General features: G+C 40.4%; 1 protein-coding gene across 1 annotated transcript; it reads left to right on the top strand.

The window, feature by feature from the left end:
- The first annotated feature begins 5,222 nt into the window (after window positions 1-5,222).
- On the top strand, window positions 5,223-13,655 carry LOC148863573 (peptidyl-tRNA hydrolase, mitochondrial-like). The gene is made up of 8 exons (XM_088974232.1): window positions 5,223-5,564; window positions 9,245-9,329; window positions 10,594-10,661; window positions 10,752-10,802; window positions 10,902-10,975; window positions 12,873-12,931; window positions 13,066-13,142; window positions 13,270-13,655. The coding sequence occupies exons 1-8, from the start codon at window positions 5,241-5,243 to the stop codon at window positions 13,381-13,383; spliced, it is 852 nt and encodes a 283-aa protein (XP_088830358.1). The 5' UTR covers window positions 5,223-5,240; the 3' UTR covers window positions 13,384-13,655.
- The last annotated feature ends 33 nt before the right edge of the window (window positions 13,656-13,688 follow it).

Genomic DNA, 13,688 nt, shown 5'->3' with positions numbered 1-13,688 from the left:
TAGGAAGGTCCCTATCGAGTGAAATGAGTGCTCAGGGAAGGAACATACGAGCTCGAGACCCTCGAAGGGAAACAATTACCTCGAGCATGGAATATTGTCAACCTAAGGCAATATTATCTGTAAGAATCGAGTAGGCCACGAGCCACTCCCTAAGCCTAAGAGCCAGAATACCAAGCTAACATGACCTCGGCACAACAGGACCCAACCACCTCTATGGCATGAGCAGACCCCGAGAGTGGGCCACGAGCCAACTCCTCCAGCCTAAGGGCTAAAACGCCGAGCTAATGAAAAGACCTCGGTAGTGTATAGGACTGAGTGGCCTCATCAGCATGAACTAAGTAGTTACAATGCCCAAGGTGCAGGCGGTTCGGGCATGAACCTTGTAATGAGTAGCCCGCCCTAGCATGCAACGAGTCAAACCTGTTAAGGACAACCGATGTCAACTTAGCTCACGTATGGACAGGTCAGGCATGTACCCTACTTTGTCACGAGTACGCAGCTCTAATAGCTCGGGTGTTGAGATCGCCTTAACAAAAATAAAGAATGCGCAAGGAAAGGCCAAGTGCCACTCCAGCATGGGGAAATTCAAGAACAGACTACGAATCCCTCCCAAAGCCTAAACGGCCACAAAAACGCCAAACTGGCATAACCTGGTTATCTCTAACCCTTAAGGGAAAGACAGCTCCGGTATGAACCCCACAGCATCTACACCCCTACTGCTCTTACGTAGCTCGGGTAACCTATACATTAAATTAACCAACTCGGAGTCCACTCACACTTAGAAGTGTTTTTGCACTAGGAGATACTCGGAAGAAACCATGTTTCATTAAAAAGAGAGTTCAGGTACAAGAATTTTTACTTGAGCTCAAAGGCTCAGAATAAGTACATTCATAGTTCAGAAAGGAAAAAGACTAAGTTACAAGAGCAAACTACTTATGGGCTGCCCTCAACTCAGTATGGGCTGCGCAAGACGATTTCTCAACCGCCAGAGCCCGCCTCAGATGTCGATCTGATTGAAGGGTCAAGGCGCGAATGGTGGAGTTCACCTGCAAAAAGGAGAACTGGTTAAGAGGGAGACCACCAAAAAAAAGAGAGAGAGAAGAAAATAGAAGAGAAAAAAGAAGGGGGGCTCACGACCATAGTATGGGCGATGGCTTGAGCGCCGAGCTGACCAGGAGTGAGTTCGGCCCACTCGCTGACCTCCCTCGAGTATGCAGCCAGCTTATTCTTCTTCAGGCTACACTAGGGGTTTAGGACGGTTTGGCTCCCCTGACCTCTGAGCTGGAAGCCGTCATCTCCACATCATTAGTAGAGCTCTCGGAGACCTCAGCAGCAGCTTCGGCAGGATGAGCCCCGGCAGCAGCAGTGTTGGCCTCGGCAATGCTTTCTCTGGCAAGTTTGGTGGGCTCGGTAGCAGGCTCAGTGGGCTTAACGGCAGGTTCCGCCATTACCTTGGGCCCCTTAGGCACAGCCCCCTCTTCCAAGTCAATGACGGGTGCGGTTGCCACCTCGGGCCCTGAGGCAGAAGTCTGCGGATGTCGAGGCTCGACTGAAGCTTGCGGAGACCCAACACGCGCCTTCTTTGCAAGGTGTTTCTTCATCTTCATCTAGTGGAAGAGCTTCTGGTTGTCTTTTTTTTTTTTTTTTTGCCTCCATGGGACCTACTGTGAAACATGACATCAGTAATCCGAAGCAAATATATGAGCAAAAAGCCGAAGTGGGGAAAACCTACCCAGACTCAAGCCCGCTCGGACGAGCTTCTCCTTAGAAGTGAAGTCTTTATAATGCAACTCGAGCTGAGCCAGTGATTGGAGCTCCTTCTTGGTCTTCCTGTCCAGGATGACACCAGGGTCTTGAACAGTTATCCTCCAATCGGTGGGGAAGGGCCACCCCGTACTGCTCCGGACTACGAAGTAGTCCCGCTTCCAAGCTGGGACTTTGCTCGGGAGTTTGTGCATGAGTTTGAAACCCGAGCGGGGGGATAGGTAGTAGGACCGCCTATGCCTAGGGAGAGCGCCCGAAGCGCTCTTCTTTATAGCCAAAATCATACTGAGAACATCTAAATCTATGGAGAGGGAATGGTCAAAACAAAGAGAAATGGACCCCACCACATTCCGTATGGAGTTCGGGTGGAGTTGGTCCAGGGTGATATTAAAGTGTACCAACACCTCAACGATCAAAGGGTGAAGTGGATGTCTGAGCCCGGCTATCAGTTGCTCCCTGAAGATCACGATCTCATTGGGACCGTGCTCCCATGGGAAGTTGCCGATGGGAAGATTATATGAGTACTCGCTAGGGAGGCAGAACCTCTGTATGAGGTCCTGAATCCTCTCCGAGGTCATTATGGAAGGCCCGAACTGATATGGTTCCCGACCTCGATGGGAGGTGGACGCCAGATGACTTGAAGCCACCCATACTTCAGACGACTAGGCAGCAAAGGGGACATCTCGAGCTGAGGTACCTACCTCGGGCTCGTCGATGAGACTATCTACACTAGACGACATACCGAACTAAAAGAAAGAAACGAACTAGAAGGGAAAAGGAAGCTCGGGAGGACTCACCAAAGAAACGCAATCGGACTGGAAGAATAGAAAGAACTGGAGGACCCGAGCTAAGATACCCCTGGCGCGAGCTCAAACGCTAACGACGAAGGCTTTGTGGCGAAGAAAATGGCCAAGGGACCCTCTATTTATAGTCGCGACCGCGGGTTCTTCGAGGCGAAAACGATTTAGCGTGTTTTTGACATCTGCGAAGTCTAAGTCGCGTGAAGTTCATGCGTAATCTGGACACGACTCGAATCTCTTTTCGGTCGAGCCGGGCGCTAGACCAGTACAGCTGGACGGAACGCGCGATAATGCAGCATAAACATCGATGCCAAATCCACCCGGCATGTCATGACCTCCCCGCGCTGGGTCACCGCCGCCAGCGCAGGGAGTGAGGGCAATTGATGAAGGGTGATTTGGCCCGACCTCGTAGCTCAGGTACACGTGGGCATGACCTTGCTCAAACAGTGACTCAGCATGACAGCGCAACGGACTTGAGCACAACTCGGAGGGGAAGTCCCACCGAGTTCAGCACGACAACTCGACAGGTAAACTACTCGCCGAAAGCCGCCTTGCCCGCACCTCCTCCCTGGGGTTAAGGCACTTCGGGGGGTCCCGAGTTCGGGGCACCCTGACCCCTTTTGAGACCCGAGCTCCTCCCAATGGACCTCGAGCCACTCCTAAGCAAGAACGCACCGATTCTTCTTCGGACGCCCCGAGGCACAAAGACCTTAGGTCGGCTAGCTCAGCATAACCGACTACAGGCAGCCCATCACTCAAAGGACAGCCCAGCTCAGGGTAATTCGCAAGAGAACAGTTCGGTATACCATAGGAGGGCTTCCTGCCCAACCGCCGTACCCAACAAACCTGCGAACAGCAGGCATGTTCCATCGCTGCGCCTGCCACCTTTAGAAAGGCATCCCACACCTGATAGACACGTACCCTGCACGATAGCCCCGCGTGTGCCACCTCATCCCTGTCTGTAACGGATGTGGCAGACTGACAGTGGTGGTTATACCTGCCCTGTCAGAAGTCAGAGGGCCTGAAGCAACGGAATTCAGTTATAAGGAGCTTATTCTCAAGGAACAAGGTATCTTAAATGACTAGCGCAACCTGAACTCTTAGTTTTCGTTCTCCTTCTGCTTCTTGCACACAATACTAACTTAAGCATCGGAACGTTCCTGCCGGGAAACCCCCCGAGAGTTCTTCCTCTTTCCTCTCGCTTCAGGTACCTCTCAGGAACCACGCGAGCAACAGCTAGTTCCAAATGAACTAGATGCAACAAAGCATCCTTACATCTCCAAAATGTCTCAAAGACTCAGCTAAAACAAAAGAAACCGTTATATAGAGTTCCCAGCCACCTACTTTCCAATCTGGGTTTCATGCATATATGGTATGACATGCATCTTCCACCTTTCCTCAATGTTTTTGTTTTCCCTTCGTTTTTGCTTTTCTGTTGTTTTCTTAGTGGTGATGGTCAATCGACTCTTGCTCCTCCAAGTGGGTTTTGAGATTTTATACACCATATCTGAGACTGAAGGGTAACTGTGAACAATGCTAAACCCAACCGACTTCCCAGAGAAGGTTGACATTTGCTTCAAATGTTCAGGGTCCAAGCATACTTATATTGCTACCACTGATCATATAAAAATTGTTCACTTATTTGAGTAGTTCCCAATAGTATTGGCCAAATTACAGGTTTTATTGATCTCACTCCATGTTCATTATACTTGGCGCTGTGATGATTAGAGTTACCGTTTCCCATTACAAGAATCCACTAAACCAGTATTGGACAGCTGATGACTAAACATTGAGACGAGGTCCCCCAAACACTCCAACCAGTCTGAGTAGCTGATGTATGATGAGCAACACAACTTTGTCTTACATTATCTTCGTTGTAAGATTTCTGCCCTTTGCAATTCTTTCTGGAGGGATTTTAATCATTTTAATGCGCTTTTCTGTTGATCATTCAAAAAGCTTCATTTCAATTACTATCACCATCATCATCATCTATGACTTATCTCAACTTTTATATATATGCATATATAAGTGTTTTAATTATTTCTTATTACTTCTATTCAAAGTTTAAAGTATCGACACATATCAACCTTTATCGGTCGATACGTATCATCTAGGACCCACCGATGCATCCCTATAGTGAGTGTATCAAGGGTCTGACCGGTTTAGGGGGTAGAGGAGCCCTAAACTGGCCTCTGAACTGATTTCAAAAAAAAAAAAAAAATAGTATCAATTCACCTGATACGCCCATACCAACGTATCAGACGTATCAATATTTTGAACCTTGCTTCTACCCATGTTCTTTTTTAGCCCATAAAACTCTTCTAGCCCTTCAACGTTTAATAAATCACTTCTTCTAAATAACACAGTTGATGGTCTTCCCGAGCAATTTCACATTTTTGCCATATTCATTTTTCTGAATATATTTTTTCACTACCCAACACTTTGCTCTAATTCCTTGATATACTCCTTAATCGCGCTTTCTTGAACCAAAGTTACTGAAAATGATGATATTGAGTTATTTCTTTGGTCTCTTCATTTATATTACCGGTGAAATACAAACCAATCATCAATTTAGTTCAACCAATTTTCTAGTTACCAAACGGCCCCTACAAAAGGTGCCTTTTTTATGGACTATGGGTCCCACCTTGTCTGTAGGGCGAAGAAAGCTGAAACTGCATGGACATTTTTATCAACATTAAGGCGCGTGCAGGTTTCCTCCTCTTCCCCGGTTCTGCTCTGTTAACCATGTTTATTCCTGTTGGTCCATTTCCGCCAGCCAACGCTGTTCGTTTCCCCTACAGCGGCTACTGCATCTGCTCCGGTCTGGTCTCTTCTGCCAGAATGAATCGCCTTAAGGCCTTAGCTTCGTTGAGCCGAAGCGCAGCATCAGAGCATTCAAGCACTTCCACAACCACGCCGCAGGTGAAACCCAAGCCCAAGCCGTGGCTGCTCGTCGGACTCGGAAACCCTGGAAAGAAGTATCAAGGCACAAGACACAACGTATGCCCCTCTCTCTCTCTCTCTCTCTGTATGTTTATACTTATTTTGGAGTTTTACGTGCTCCGATTTCATGACTTTCTTCCCTTTTCATAGAGAGCAAAGTTCAAGCTATTTGACAAATGAAATTCAGGAACAGGATATGATTCTTTATGTTCTTAGTAACGCACATTAATATTATCCGTTGCAAGATAGGAAATAGGAATTGTAATTGGTTTAGGTGTTACCTTATAGCTACTTAGGAGAGCTTCGATTGAATCCATGTAAAAATACTATGAACTAAACAAGAAAGCAGCCTTTATTTCTGTGGAAGTCTATTCGACAATAGTCTTTTAGCTGCACAAGGAAACACCTCTGAAAGGTTTATCAAGGTCAGGGTACAAGTTATTGCCAATGATTTGGGTGTGTTAGTTTTGATGCAGTGACACTATGGCCTAGCATTCTTGTTAATTGTTACATTATATGCTCCAACCAATATGAACTGGTTACGTGATTGTCATTTGTTTGATAGAATTGGCATCCAGTGATTTGGGTCCCGGGCTTCTATAGGAATTCCTTTTGATATTGAGGCTCCATTGTTGTGGTCTTTGAATTTTAAATGTGGGTACCGATTGATTGTGGGGATGGAGGACCTTGAAAATTTTCTTTTAAATTCTTATGTGGTCATTATATGGAACTGTGGCTGTTCTTTTCTATACAGGCTTATTTGGAATACAACAAATCGATTGACTTTTCTTTTCAGTGTCAAGCTAGATTTTCCTTTTTGTCATCATCCATATGGTTTGTTGCGTTTGTCAATTTTAGGCCTGCCAAAACTTGAAGCTGACTACAGAAGAGGGTTATCTCATAAGTCATAACTAACCGCCCTCTAGTATCTGGATTTCCCCATGTGGAATTTAGGACATTGAAGACAACAACGCAGTGGATTCTCAATCTTATGTGCTATAAAGGCCACATATATGGTGAAAGCATTGAAGGCATTGGCACCACTAGGTCCACCACCACTGGATGTGTTGAGGGCAATAAAAAAGTCAGGATTAAATGAGAATGTTGTTGAGAAATCAATCTCATTTGGATGATTCCCACTAAAGATTTTACATCCAATTTCAGCAATTCCATCAATTTGATGATATCATAAAAATAAAATTACAATGATAATTTTTTTGATTCACAATGAAGAGATATATCATCACACGTGCAGGAGAACTTTTGGGAGATTATAACCATAATCTTGCAGAGATCAAGCCAAGCTGATCAATATTCATATTCTAGTAGTTTTGACACATTAAGTAATGTTCTCTATATCATTCCAATTTTACACATTAAATGATAACTTTTTAGGAAGGTAACTACATACTGTTCTGAACATTGCCCAACCTAATTTAGAGCCCTGGTGACAGTGTAAACAGTTTAAATTGTTTAGATCTCTCTGTTCAACAAAGTTATCAAGGCCAAGTTTCAAAGTATTGATACACCTCTGTGTATCGGCAGAGGCGTAGCGGTACTTAAACACATGCAGAAACATGTTTTTTTTTTTCAAAATTTGGTTTTTGGGGAGTTAAGTACATGTATTTTTCATTAAAAGAGTGGGATCCCGAAACACCTGTAAACAGGCGTATCGGGACCCAAAAGATACAATATGATACACCTGATACAGGGTGTATCATATTGAAAATTTGAACCTTGGTCAAGGCATCATCTAGGTGACTAGGTGCCTACCTAAAAGGCCATTACCCAACATTGGTCCCAGCTATCTGGGGTCTTGGGATGGGTGGACTGGATACGGTCCTAACTCCTAATCTTTGGCAATTTTACCATTACACCAAGTAATGACCCTTGACTAGGTGCTTGCCTAGGCAACAGAAAAGGACAAAGTGGGTGCTTTATTGTAATATCATTCATATTGCTAAGTCTTACAGATGTGTATGTTAATACATTCTATTATATACTATATTTATCATTTGCACTTTAAAGTTTTACACTTTTACTATTGAAATTTAAAAGATCCAAGGGTTTTGAGAAAAGAAAAAGAAAGAAAAATAGAAATGTAAAGTGGTTTCTTTCTTTCTTTTTTGTTTTTCTATTCTCTCTCTCTCTCTCTCTCTCTCTCTCTCTCTCTCTCTCTCTCTCTTATATTAAATAAAAAATTGATCAACCCTTTTGTCTCTAATTTGATATGAAATCGCTTTATTAAATACTTATTATATTAGTATTACTTTTGAAAGTATTGAATTAATATATTTGAAATACTATTATCCTAGATATGTTCATTTGCAATGTTTCGAGAGGAAATTGCTATTTTTTCAATTAATATGCATGCTGAATGGTATTCAAAACTAAGGTACTAGGTAAAACTTAGTTTTTTATTGTCAAATTCTTCACAATGCCTAGGTGACTCACTGTCACCGAAAATCACCTAGATACCTTGTAAACCATGTTGTTTAGTTTTCTTCAATTTTATTTGGTTTCAGTTTCTTGAATTTGAAGGTTTATCATATTTGGTTCAAATCCTTCTTTAATGTTCTTCAAGCCTTAGGATTGTTTTATTTCTTTTGATCAGTAGTGTTTAAGTTACTCTCTATGTCATTTCTTATTGATTTTGGTCCTAACAAGAGCGTAATGGAAATGGTTCAGATTGGTCAATTTTTAGGAAGTTTTTACTGAATCCAGTTCAACTTTGGCTAATATTCAAGTACTTTGTGATTGCTTAGCAATCAGTTAGTCAATTGCGCAAAATACTGTGATTGAAAAAAAAGTTAAGTCAATTTAAATCCTATAACTCTGGTGCTTCTGCACAATGCTTGTGGTGATTAGGGGTGTCTTATGCCATCTAATACATGATAACAATTCACAAGATAGATGCAATGCGGATTGTTCTGACAGAGGTTAGATCTCAGCTCTTTTCCTTGAATCTCATCTCCAAGTTCTTGAGCTCAAAAACACTGTACTTTTTGTTTAATTTCTAATGTATTATGGTATTTGGGCGGCTTATATTCAACCATCCTTTTGTGGCCAACCACCCTACTCCAAGTGCTAACCAACAGCCCTTTCTTGGACCCATTGAAAATTATGATAACCATATACCAGTACCAGGGTGATTATTATGTCAGATACTTCAACTTTTGGTGTAAAATTCCATATCGAAAAAATATCCAGCCTTGTCCTTGTTGTATCTGGGTAGCATGTATTGAATCCCTAGTTGTCAACCCTAATTTCAAGCAGTTAAGATCACTTAAATATCAGTCTATTTCAACCCTTAGCTGCTGCGCTCTAAAATTCAGAAAGTAAACATTTTTAGTTGAACTTTTCTTACAACTTACATCACTAACAATTATACATACCATTTTATGAATTTGCAGTGGTTTTACTCATAAACATGGTTCAACTGTCATAGATACTGGTATATTCATCAAATTTTTATGCTATTAGATGTTGTACTAAATTTCTATCAATGGTAAAACATAGATGTCATGTTCATTTCCAGTCTTATTGTCTCTCTTAAGGAAATTTTATTTTGGATTGAGTGAACTGCATGGTCAAGGACATTGCAGTTGATGATAATGATTTTGGTACTTTGTTTAAATGCTTATCTGGATGCATTGCTTACAAATTTTCTGCTTTTTGCAGAATGATTTTTTTTCTTTTATCTTCTTTTACTGCCACTGAATAGACCTTTTTTCCAGGTGGGTTTTGAGATGTTAGACGCTATAGCAAAAGCAGAAGGGATATCTATAAGCAGTGTTAGCTTCAAAGCTCTTTTTGGAAAAGGTTTGCCTGTGCCAGTAAATAATTAGATTGTAAAAGACTTCATGCTGCTCTTAATGTTACTTAAGAAAACAGCATCAAAGTGAGCCAATGGGAATTCTCTGATTGTTACACTTGTTAATTATTGAAGAAATTGTTCTCCATATCTGCTACTATATTACGCATGTCTTTTGATACAATATATTCGGTGGTCTAATTTCTGCTTATCACTTCCATTAGATGCTATGCACTTAAATTTTGGCTTTTTCCAGGATCTTTTTTTTTACTTGTTAGCAATTGGATAGGTCCTTGATTGTGGCTTTCAGCAAGAAAGTTTTTGCAGAAATTTCTTTTTTATGCTCTCTTTTATATTCATTAGAAAATATGCATAGCTAATTTTTTCTCATACAGAGGACCAAGATGTGTAGTATTTTGGCACTTGGACAACAAGTTGGTAAATATTTTGATATCTTATGGGGATTGATAAATATTTTGATATCTTATGGGGATCACATACAAAGAATTTCCAATGCATGCCATTCCAATAATCCTTTATGGATATTTTGATATCTTATGGGGATCACATGAGCTGGGAAATAAAGTTGGGAGTTCTCTGTCATGTATGCCTTTGAAAGTTCCTTTGGAATGTAATAAGCTAATTGGGAGAAATAAAAGAATTATAATCTGGCCTTTCCTAGCATCTAGGTAGTTTTAGGAAGAAAAGAAGTATGGCGGAAAAAAAAAAAAGAAGTTGGAAACCCTTTGGCCTTTTTTTTCTTGTTATTGTTTTGTATGTGAAGGAAGGGTGAGGCATGAAGTTTTAGATCGTGTTCCCCCTCCTCTTTAATGCTATATTGTTGCATATGAGTTGACACTATAAAAATAATTTCTAACTGCTTTAAAGAGACATCATTCCCAAGTGTTCAGACTCAGCCCCTCATTCATATGGGTTTCAATATCCTCTGACTTGATACTGACAGTCTTGCTAGGGGGAGTGACAAGAAATGATGTCTATTGGGATCTAACATGTCAACTAAATCATTTTTGTAGTTTTTCTACATGACATACATGGGATGGGAAACCCTTTGTTGGGCTAGGACTGCTATTGTACTTTTTTTATACCCTAGGGGTTTGTATTCATCCCACTTCTCTCTCTTTTTTTTAATTAATACAAACTTTGGTTGTTAACAAACAAAAGAAAATGTCCCAACTATTTTGTATACTTATTAAGCATGTTTTACATTCATGAATTTGTCCAGCCTTGATTGGGTTGTTTCTCCATATGCAGGTCGTATAGGAAATGTCCCAGTTATGCTCGCCAAACCACAGACTTTCATGAATGCAAGTGGAGAGTCTGTAAGTAACTCATCTTGATGGACTTCTGCATATAAACTGCTTTATTTTCCCCGATTTATACTAGTTTAACTTCTGGATCCATTTCTGAAGGTTGGACCCATTGTTTCATATTACAAGATTCCACTAAGTCAAGTACTTCTGGTAATTATTACATCATTTCCTGTTTTTTCCTAAATCGTTAAAAAAAAAAACCTTTACTTCTTGCTCTCTGATACATGGATTTTATTTCCTTTTCTGCAGATATATGATGACATGGATTTGCCTTTTGCAAAATTACGTCTTCTGCCAAAAGGTGGACATGGGGGGCACAATGGGTATTTCTTTTTTCCTTTCATTCCCTTTGTTTCATTTAGCTTACTATTGTTAATAATGCAACAGTTTCCCATCCATGGTCTAAAATCCTGTTAAGAAACAACATTAGATGTTTAATCTCTCCAATTTAGTTCCGCACATACTTTCTTCCTGCAAAGTGGAATATATAGAACTATAGCACCCTCAATTTTCTAGGTTGTAATTGGTCAGGTAGGGGTGACTCTACTTTATGAGAGCCCTCTGGAATGTCCAACTTTATCCTCTGCCAGAGACTAAGCATTAAGATTTTCTTGTGGATGCTACATCCTTGAAGGTAATTTATACATTCACGTTCCAAGACCAATGTAATCCTGAATTGGTTCGAGAATCAGAAGAAAGAACCACAATCATCAATAGTGGCTTCTTTTCTTTTCTTTTTAAGATATTGATGCAATCTGGTGGCATTTTATAAATCTTCTTGATCAACATTGGGTCATCCCTGATGACCTGGTGAGTTTAGTGAATACTTGGTTGGCTAGGGGTTTCGGTAAAAGAGGAAGTATTCTTTGGAACCTTGCTTCCTTTTCCATTTGCTGTGCATTGTTGAAGGAGAGGAACAACAGAATCTTTGAAGTGAAGTCCAGGGCGGAAAAAAGATCCATGGATTGTTTCAATACTATGCACAAAGTTGCCTAAGGTGGTTATAGAAGGAACTATACAATATCTTGACCGGAGGGAAAGGATGAATTTGTAAAATTAGGAGTTTGAGTGTAGCGGCCTATTCCTTCCAAATTATGTGCTTTATTTTCTTTATACTTGCCAAAAAGGAGGTCTAAGTGAGGGGATTTCCTCATGTGCATTGATATACAAAATTTGCAATAAACAGACCACCAAAAAAAGAACTAGGAAGAGAAAAAGCTGTCACATGCAAAAATGCCACTATACCCTAATTCTTTTTAGACAATCTCCAACATGGTCAAGTCTCTAGAAATGCATCAAATTTCAGCAGAGATGGCAGCCAATGTTTCTCAAACTTCCTTAAGATGATAAGCTAGGTACCATGAGCCAATATCCACATTGGTTCTGTCTGATGGCAATTATTGAAACCCCTCCAAAACAAGAGTTGTAGACTTATAGGTCAGTTTGTTTCCTTTGGTTTTCTTAGTTCCTTCTGAACCCAAGTTAAAGGCAATGATCACTTGGGGGACTCAACTGTAAAATTTTCTTTTCTGTTATGCATTCTTACAATCTTACCCCCGTGAATTTTGTATAATGTTTACTATGGGGGTGGGGTTCCACTTGTTGAGCATAAGCAGCTATGCTGATTTCTTATGTCTCAGTTACTTATAGGAGCTGTGACATGATTAGTTTTTTTAGTTATTACATTAAAAACCATGCTAGTAGCCTTAAAAGTAATGGGTGTTCGTGGAACTAAAGACTGTTAAATAACTGTCATTAAATCTGTTAATTGAAAACTAGTGTTTAATGACTGCAGATTTTAGGGAATAAAATTTTCATTTAACCCCAAGTGCACGTAATATGGGTTCTATGCATCATCGTTTCCATTGCTAGATAGTTGTTAGTGATAATGAGTCGCCATAAGCCTTTGAGAACTTATTCTTACAGGTTATAAAAGCCTCAACAAAAAAATGAACCTCTAGGCACCACATCTTTACTGCACCGTGATACTGTCTCATTGTTTCTCTCCAATTCTTTTGTATAATATTTTACACCAGATAAAAGTGATCAAGGATAAACACCAAAACTTTTGCTTGATATGTGGCTAAATTGGTAGGTGTAGTTTACCATAAATAACCTGAAAGTTGATATTTGAATTTCATGAGATTCCTTTAACATCACAGCATGATATCCTTTGCCACTGTGCCTTGAGCTTATCATCTTTAATTTTTCTGATTGCAGGATGAGAAGTGTTATTGACCACTTCAGAGGGAGCCGCGATTTTCCTCGCTTGAGGATAGGTTGGTACCCATTTATTACTATCTTTATCCATTTATCATTTACCTATGTTTTTTATTTTTTTGGTATTATGGTGATTCTGCCTTTCTCTAACTTTGTTAATTAAATACTTAATTATCAAAAAATAAATCCCAAGGCATCGGGCGATCTCCTGGAAAGATGGATACTGTTAATTTCGTTCTTCAACCTTTTAATAGACAAGAACGTGAAGAGGTAAAGCAGTAAATTTGATAGCCTTTGTACAACAATGTGGGTTTGAACTTTGAAGCCCAAATTGACCATTTATTAATTGAATCACTTACCACCATGTTTAATCTTCTATGTTTGGGCTGCATTTCAGTTGGACATCACATTTCAAAATGGACTGGAAGCCATAAGGATTCTTTTGCTTGAGGGATTTAACAAAAGTGCGACATTTGTTAATAGCACAAAATCAATGGGGCAACTTGGTTGAGAGCTTAAAAGAGAATGCGATTGCTTTGGAATCATAGTGGGTGAATGAGAACACTGTAATGATAAATGAAGGGGTGTTGTGCTTAATGGCCAGTTCAAAGCTTCATCAAGAAAGCAAGAAGGCTGGTTATCAAAGCCTTGCCACTGATTTTCTAATATTGATTCTTTGTATTTTTTCTTTTTTTGGTAAAATTCTTTGTATTTTTTTTTCATACAGAAGAAATGTGCCACAACATTTTCCTGTGATTCAATGAGGTTAATTGTTTCAAGACATGAACTCGTTTTGGATGATGAATTTATTCTTTA

The sequence above is a fragment of the Nelumbo lutea genome, chromosome 3, assembly GCF_056320005.1.
Source record: "Nelumbo lutea isolate HS-2025 chromosome 3, American lotus-T2T, whole genome shotgun sequence".
NCBI lineage: Eukaryota > Viridiplantae > Streptophyta > Magnoliopsida > Proteales > Nelumbonaceae > Nelumbo > Nelumbo lutea.
Note: the sequence above shows the minus strand (reverse complement) of the source record. Positions and strands in the feature narration are given on the sequence as shown.

What these genes read in the sequence shown, in the direction of transcription:
- LOC148863573 (XM_088974232.1), top strand. Translation starts at nt 5,241, where the DNA reads ATGGACATTTTTATCAACATTAAGGCGCGTGCAGGTTTCCTCCTCTTC. An exon ending in CACTAAGTCAAGTACTTCTG is followed by an intron (nt 10,803 to 10,901) that starts GTAATTATTACA and finishes CCTTTTCTGCAG; the next exon opens with ATATATGATGACATGGATTT. An exon ending in ATAGACAAGAACGTGAAGAG is followed by an intron (nt 13,143 to 13,269) that starts GTAAAGCAGTAA and finishes GCTGCATTTCAG; the next exon opens with TTGGACATCACATTTCAAAA.